An 8,931-nucleotide genomic window follows, 5' to 3' on the forward strand; every position below is an offset into this window, starting at 1 on the left:
CCTTGACCATGCAATTTCAAGTATGCAAAAAATTTGCAAAATTTTAAATTACTTGATGTGTAAAGAAGAAAAACTAAAAAAGTGAAATTTTTTTGACGGGTTGTATGCAAATAATTAGCAAAAATTTCTTTGCAAAACGTGTACAATCCGTGTCCTTATGTCATAGGCTTTCAAAAAAGCTAAAAAATATCAAAATCTGATAACTGAAAGTGGGACACAACAAAGATTTAGTTTGTTACAAAAAAGTAGCCATTCAGGCAGTGTGCCTGAGTTCTCAGGCAGTTAGTATAACAGCCCGGCTTTAGACCTATAGGGAGGGCTTTGGGTCAGAAAAATTTCAACAGCCTCAAACCAATACTTTTAAAGTTATGTAAAAAAAAAAACTACAGGGGGGGGGTCAGCAGCAGGAATAGGGTTAAAGGTTAAAGGTAAAGGGGGGTAAGCACCAACTAGTGATGTGAAAGGGGGGGCTAATGGGGAAGACAGAGAAAAAAGTCAGATTTTCGGAACAAACAATTAATTATTCACAATAAAAATAAAAATTTATTTGTATACATTAGCAAAACACTTGAATATTTTTAGCAGATGTTTTGATGCTAATTATTTAGCTAAATAATAGATTATATAGTTTAGTTTACCAAATACTAGGTTAGGGTGATGTTTAAGTCATAATTATTAGTTAATACAGGGTGTCCCACATCATATTGGATTCAATACAGAGGTCGTATTCCATGGATAACGATGTTTTCTGTAGATGTGATTACCAATTTCGTGGAAATATCTAAATCTATTGAGTTATTTTACGGATAGATAGATATTTCCGAAGAGACTTCTCCATTAAATATCGTCATCTATTGAGGGGGTGGGAAAAGGGGGGAGATGATTAAAATTATTTTTTAAGGATATAAAATTGTGTACAACTTCTTTACAGGGAAGGTAAACATGTTCCTGCAAATTATATTCCCTTCTCCGGATGCTTTACGGGACAAATTGCTCTCACATTGTAAATTCTATTAACCTGCCTGTAAATAGTTCAAATTCAATTCTCGTGTATTTTTACCAAATTAGACTTTGAATTGGTCTTGAACAAGTTTTGAAATGAAATGAAATATTCCAGATGATGATGAATGCTTGTGATGATGTGTGGCTAAAAAACATATTTACATTTTTTATTTTAACTTTTTTAAACTTTAAATGAATATTTTTTATTTCAGTTTGCTCCCACAACTATCCATTAACCGCATGGACCCACTTTCACAGGTAAAACTGTTTTATCCGTTTTATTTCTTTTTTTTTTGCTTTCCTGATCAATTTTCAACTTTTTTGCTCTTTGTGTTCATTTACATACATTAAAACATCGTATTTTTCAATTATTCTGTGTTAACATTATCTACATAATAAAGCTCTTCGCTCATCCCTGGGGGTAACAAAGAAGAAAAAATTCAACTATTTTTTTAATATCACGGGCAACACCGGGCACTTCAGTGAGTCCTTAATTTTCATCATGAGTTACAAATTATCCTTTTGTTTCAAAATTGTTTTGTAATTTTTGATATTTAATTCAACAATTATCCTTTTTTTTATATCTCAATATAGTAGAACATATGTTTATCTAGGTGTTTTCCTTGAAGTGGAATAACCATCGGACAAACATGATAAATGTTATGGAACGCCTTCTTAACTCAGAGGTAACAACAATATTTACATAACATAACAACAATACAACAATAACATAACATAGCATAATAACAAGACAACAATAACATGCCATAACATAACATAACATAACAACAATATTACAACACAACAATAACATGACATAACATAACATAACATAACAACAATACTACAACACAATAGCACAACATAACAAAAACACAACAACAACACAACAAAATAACTACAACATAAACATACAACATAACAACACAACACTACAACAGCACACCAACACAACACCACAACAAAACAAAGCAACAATACAAAAACGCAACAAAACAACACTACAATAACATAACAGCACAACATAACAACAACACAACAACACAACAACACAACAGCTCAACATTACAACAACACAACACAACATTATTACAACAACATAATAAAACAACAACACAAAAACACCTACTCACAATAACATTCCATCAACATAACAATACAACAGCACAATATTACAACAAAACTTCAACACAAGAACACAACATTACAACAACACATTGCAAAAAAATATTAATATTATTTAAGATGTTCTGTGACGTGACTATAGCTTGTGAAGGAGGATCTATAAAATGCCATAAAATTGTTCTCTCCGCCTCCTCGGCTTATTTCGAGAAACTTTTCCTAGAAAATACTTGTGAACATCCGATCGTCTTTCTTAAGGTACAGAATACATTTAAACAGTTATTTAGACAGATAGACAGACAGATCTTTAGGCAAACAAAAATAAGAATTAAGATTTGTGAAGGCAACAAGTAGAAATGACATAGAAGATATATTGATGGTGTACACTGGACAGGAGTACAAGGAGTACTATGAGTGCAATGTACAGGGTTTGCAAGGGTTACTTTGTTACAAAGTATGTAAATACATATGTATTTATTCTAGAATGTTAAAAAGCAGCAGATAAAAGCTATTATTGCGTACATGTATATATTCTAGGATGTTAAAGAGCAGCAGATAAAAGCTATTATTGAGTACATGTATATATTCTAAGATGTTAAAGAGCAGCAGATAAAAGCTATAAATAAGTACATGTATATATTCTAAGATGTTAAAGAGCAGCAGATGAAAGCTATAAATAAGTACATGTATATATTCTAGGATGTTAAAGAGCAGCAGATGAAAGCTATAAATAAGTACATGTATCTATTCTAGGATGTTAAAGAGCAGCAGATGAAAGCTATTATTGAGTACATGTATCGAGGAGATGTATCTATCTCCCAGGATGAACTCCCTGCTCTTCTCCGGGTAGCAGAGCTTCTCAAGGTTAAGGGTATGATGGAGGAGAGGAGAGAGTGCAAGGATCTATCCCGCCCTAAAACCTCCTCCCCTGCCCCCACCCCTCCCTCCTCAACACCAACCACCTCCCCACGGGCAGAACGGCTATCCCACCCTCCCACATCCCATCCTATTCACACCCCTACCTCAATTCCCCAGGGACATATGGGACATAATTTCCGCCCCTTCCTGACACCCCCAGGACAGGGATCAACGCCTCCCTTCCCTATGTGGCCCCTGCCGGGCCTGTTCCCCACCCAGCACAACATGTTCTCACAGAGGGAGGACATGAAACCTCTTATTCCAGGTACAGATCTATTTATCTGTTCTCTTTATGTTATTTTTTACATTAAGAAAATTTTCTGTATTTTAAATGAAAATGCTCTAACAAGGCTTAAATCCAGGACCGAAGGATCGGACTAAAGTCAGTAGCGGGGGTTCAGGCGAGAAGGATATTTCATCCCTGCCTCCCTTGGTACCTAGAGAAGGTATAGATGATAAGAACTGCTATGAGAGACAGTGCGGGTCCCCAGATGAGAGAATGTATGATAAATCTCCCAAACCTTCTCCATATGAACATGGAGGAATAGGAAAACTTGAAGGTATTATCATTATCTAATACATTCTGTTATCATTCATATCATCTCAATGGTATCACTATTTTTATGCTCTGTATATATAATATTGATCTATGAACACTGTACAGGTATAGCTGGTTATGTACCAACCCAACGCTTGGAATGGAAAAGATACAAACAGTACACAAGATCAGATATTATGGCTGCCATAGAAGAAGTTAAAAAAGGTAAACCTCCTTCATCTTTGTTATTTCAAAAAATGTCTTTATTTTTAAATTACAATTAAACATAATAAACTTTATTTTTTTATGGCACATTGTACTGGGTAGGATTCCGGACATTTAATTCATAGGCATACCCACTACCCGGTATCTTTACATATTTAGGATTCTATCTATCTATCTACTGTTGTATCTATGGATTATCAGTTAGATCTGTACACCCACCAAGGTCTGAAAAAGGGTTGTAATTCCGCCCACCGGATCCATCAGATTTTAACCAAAAAACTTGTCTGAAACTTAGGTTACGTAGGAGCACTGGCTGTCTACATCGACAAATTAATATAAAGATTTTAAACAAGTTTTGTTAAAACAAAAAAACAAACAATTTTTTGGGGCGATTTTAGATTCCTCCTCATGCTTTATCAGACTTGTTTACTTTACACCTTGGTGTATCGATTACAAATGCAATACAATCAAGGACTTAAGATCCACCTAATCATACTGTACACAACTTAACAAGGAGGAAACCGGGGGACCGGGGACCGACTGTTAGTAAAAATATAGATTTGTTTTTCCGACTTTTTCTTTTTGTTCATTTTTTTTTTGGGGGGGGGGGTTTATTTAATTCAATTTACCTAATTGCTTTCAAGGTACAATTTCCAATATTTACTTTTTATTTCAGATTATTTTGTATATTTAAAGCTTTTAATACAATATTTCGGATAAAAAAAATCGTCTGCAATTGAAAGTTTTTTTATGAAGATATTATTTTAGGAAAATCAGCTCTACAGGTTTCCAAGAAGTTTAATATCCCCAGCCGGACTCTATATGACAAGGTAAAAAGATAAAACTTTTTTTAAAATTTGAAGAAAATTATTTTTTAAAGATGTTTTCACCGTAATTATTTTTAGGTAAAAAAGATGGGTATTACAACAGGGAGACAACAGCAAAGGAAATCAATGGGTGGAACTTTTAACGGTAAGTTAAAAAAAAAATAAAAAAAATAAAGCAGATTTTAATTATTTTTTGTGTAGCGTACTCTGCCGCCTTCCCCGGCATGAACATGATGAGCCCCTTGAGCAGGTTGGACGGACTTAATATGGATAATCCATACAAGGTAGGAATTGATTTTGTTTTGATGGAGTGTAGATGTAGTTATAAATGACACTCAATATTTATGGATGGGCTTTTCTGGTTCACATCTTGTTCTACAAAAGTGATACACGGATGACTTGCTCCAGAAAAAATGAAGGAAATTGTAAAATTATACACTTTTCAAACTAGAATAACGACGATATTTTCCATATTATTGTTCAGAAGATTTAAATGACACTGTTGTGAATCAGACATGGCCCTATTTAAATTTTTCGGTCACTTGAAATTATAACAACAGAGTTGGGAACTTGGGGATTAAAGCTTGATCTCTAACCTGTAGATTAATCTAATCTGTATTCAACTTTCCGAATGGTATGTACACTGTAGGAATAACTGAAATGAAGAGAGTAAGCATTGATCCTGAAATAAAAAGAGTCCACAGTAGATATCGAGATCACGTAATCGGAATTATGAGTTTCCAAAACTAAGGTTCCCAGCTCAGTTCCCAGCTATAATACATTAACTCTAATATTGTATTTAACTTACAAAAATAAATTGATTTTTGTATTCATAAATTTTTAAATTCTGCAATATTCTTAGAAACCCTAGAGTTCTCTTTCTATACAATTCACTTTCTTTCCATCTTCTGATTTAACATATTCAAGGAAATCTATTCAACCTTTACCATGCTTACCATGCTAAATATGATATTTCAAAGTCAACAAAAAAAAATTTTCTTAAAAAAAGTTTAATGTAGGATTTAATGGATCGGATGAAAGAGGCACGAGATGAAGAAGAGAGGGAGGGGAGGGAGGGAGAGGGGAACACTCACCCTCCCTTTAACATATTGTCCCCTCACATGCTGAACATGATGGAGAGGATGAAGGGTGAGGGAGAAACAAGTCCCATGAACCTCAGCTCAGAGAGAGATGAGAAACCAAGGATATCAGATGGCAGGTGTGTAATCAAAACATGTTGTTAAATTTTTATTTTTACTTTTGTTTCATCAATAACATTTTTCTTCCTTGTCTTACATGTCATTCATTTAATTTTTCTTTTAGTATCCCACAGTCCCCCAGCCCTAGTTCTGCCGAGCTCACCTCCCCCAGCAACCCCCAGACCTCCCCTGGGGAGTATAATCCTACCTCAGATCATAGATCCCACTCCCCTCCACCCATAGATATCCATGCACAATTCCTGGCCGGACTCCGTCATCTAGGAGACCACCGTCCCTCCTCTCCTATAGAAGCAGAACATAGTAGAGCTGGATACACCAGTCCACAGGACAATCTTCCACCACGTAAACGCAAAGTCTCTCAGGACCATGACAGATCCAAGATGTCGTCTTTACATGAAAAAATGGCTTCTTTGCCAGAAAAGATGGCGGACATGAACGGTTTACACGAGAGAGACCGGAATATGGCTCCGGTTAACTGACACGGGCCTCAAGGTCATATTGACCTAGACATTGACCAACCTCTTAACCTGCAGGTTCGGAGGTCGGACTTGAGAACCTCAAGGGCTTGCACTTAATCCATAAACAATTAAAGGACCTTTAGGATCCGTCATAATCTAATCTAATGAGAGAGAATTAAAAGTCTGATTATTAAATGTATACTGTATAAGACTGAGCTAATTACTTGTCAATGAAACAATAGTTCTCACTAAAACAACTTAATAAATTATAGTTTATCTATGAGAAATAAGACTGCAACCAATACTTGTGTGTTTAAGACTGAGTTTAGTCACATAAATGTAAAAAGACTGATCTATATTATATTGTTAAAACCATGCTTTGGTAATTCATCTCTTAATGTACAAACATGTTAAACCTGTTCTTTAATTAAATTTGTTTAAAGTATAAAAATATCCATATTCCTTTTAAACTTATATGATCAGTAGATTCATAGAGCTGCACAAACTAATCAATTAAAATACGTTTTATCCAATAGTTGAATATTTTAAAACTTTTTAACAAAAAATATTGGATTCGTGTCTTTTGCACGAACCTTCTGTTTTGAATGTATGAACGTAAAGGTATGACAGGATGGGTCAATATTATCTTGATAATCTCCCCCCCCCCCTCCTGTTTCAATGTCTGTGATTGTTTCTCATCAATATTGTGATATGTTTAAGCGTTGAGACTGTGTAGCTGTTGGATGAAAATCCATTAATTTATCTAAAATACTATTTTTTAGTTTGTGTTTTAACAATAATGAGTGTTTATAACACTCCAGTGTATTTTTAACAATAATGAGTGTATATAACACCAAGTTGTGTTTATAACACTAAAGTGTTTATATAACACGGGGTGTGTGTAACACTAAACTGTTTATATCACACGGTGTGTGTGTAACACTAAAGTGTTTATATAACACGGTGTGTGTGTAACACTAAACTATTTATATAACACGGGGTGTGTGTAACACTAAACTGTTTATATAACACGGGGTGTGTGTAACACTAAACTATTTATATAACACGGGGTGTGTGTAACACTAAACTGTTTATATAACACGGGGTGTGTGTAACACTAAACTGTTTATATAACACGGGGTGTGTGTAACACTTAAAGTGTTAAATATGACACTAACTAGCGTTATAAAACTAATGTGTGTTTATTAAACTGATGTTTGTTTATAAAACTAATGTGTGTGTTTAAACACTCCTGTTCGGTTATAAACACTCCTGTGTGTTTGTAACACCACTATATCTGTTGAGGAATGAAATCTATTCCTAGTCCAGTCGTATCGATGAATTAAACTGGTGAAAGATGAATGTAACCAAAAAAGTGTGGAAGAACTAGACAACTAGTCCTCTGCATACAAATCTGGTGATTAACCTTCGACTAGAATATAATTTCTTACCAATTAATCAATGTTATTCTTGTGAGAAAAAAATCATTAAAAACTCTTTTTTTTCTGAAAAGTCAATGAAATGGTAAAATGTAATAATATTTCTAACTAATATATTCAAGGTAGCAAAAAGTTCTAAAAAGACGGAAAGGTTTAAATTCTTAGATGGAGATGTAGTAAATTTTATAAAACTGAACAAAATAACGTACTAAACCTTGAAGTTATATAAATGGTTATATAAATAATAAAATATTTTATATAAGATTTTAACATTTCATTGTAACTCATAAAAATATACTTGCCATATTCAATTGGGTTGATGACACCCTGAAAAAAATTCTTAAGAATTTTATCAACTTTGAGTTTTCCTGATTATTTAGTTTTGCTCAGTCAATAGCAAATTATAAACTTTGAATTTCTTATTTTTTTTCATTATAAAACTTTGTAATTTTGTTCTGTTGATTGTGTGTGATGGGTGTACACAGATTGTACATGATCATAAAACTGTTGTAATACCACGCTAAATATGTTCTTGTTCTTTGTACGGTTCATGTACACTGTACATGTAGTATTCACTGTAAAACCTAGATAGATAAATATTATATATGTATTTAACATTTGATTTTGTGAGGCGCGTGTGAACTATGTGATCAAATACCAAGAATTGCACAAGAGTTGCATTAAAAAAAGAGCAACATCCAAGTGTCACAAGGTCGTCGTGACATTAGAATAGTACATGTATGGCGTAGAAGGCGAGTTTTCTTAAAGGGATGTTCCTGTCTCGAGAAATTGATTTAAAACTGTGTTGCAATTATACGAAAGTTCATATATGTAAAATTTAGAAAATCTTAAACTTAAATCATGTGACCAGAACTATCACCAATGGCAGAGCAGTATACTGATCACGTGTCTCCACCTGTATCACGTGACCACTTTACTGCACTGCCATTGGTGGAACTTCTGGTCAAGTAATGCGGAAGTATAAATAATATTATGAATTAAATCTATTAAAAATAGAAATAACAAATATAAAATTAGAATTGGAGTAAACCTAAGTTACAATTAGCTTTCTCTGGGATATCATCGTTGTCAGATTGGTTGAATATTTGCTGAATTTGATCTATTTAAGCCCTCTACTTTTATACAAAATTGTATATATATATATTGATTTTCGTATAAATT

At 33.7% G+C, this 8,931-nt stretch overlaps 1 protein-coding gene across 1 annotated transcript; it reads left to right on the forward strand.

Annotated features, from left to right (window-relative positions):
* Window positions 1-1,214: 1,214 nt before the first annotated feature.
* On the forward strand, window positions 1,215-8,364 carry LOC111706878 (uncharacterized; the record flags this gene model as incomplete). Its single annotated transcript, XM_023479809.1, is given in 11 exon segments — window positions 1,215-1,260; window positions 1,617-1,688; window positions 2,248-2,382; window positions 2,878-3,307; window positions 3,405-3,602; window positions 3,707-3,805; window positions 4,574-4,635; window positions 4,711-4,777; window positions 4,834-4,916; window positions 5,652-5,851; window positions 5,956-8,364. Coding segments are annotated over 11 exon segments (1,768 nt in total), but the record flags the coding sequence as incomplete, so codon positions are not given.
* Between the last annotated feature and the right edge of the window lie 567 nt (window positions 8,365-8,931).

Source organism: Eurytemora carolleeae, unplaced genomic scaffold (assembly GCF_000591075.1).
Source record: "Eurytemora carolleeae unplaced genomic scaffold, Eaff_2.0 scaffold763, whole genome shotgun sequence".
Taxonomy (NCBI): domain Eukaryota; kingdom Metazoa; phylum Arthropoda; class Copepoda; order Calanoida; family Temoridae; genus Eurytemora; species Eurytemora carolleeae.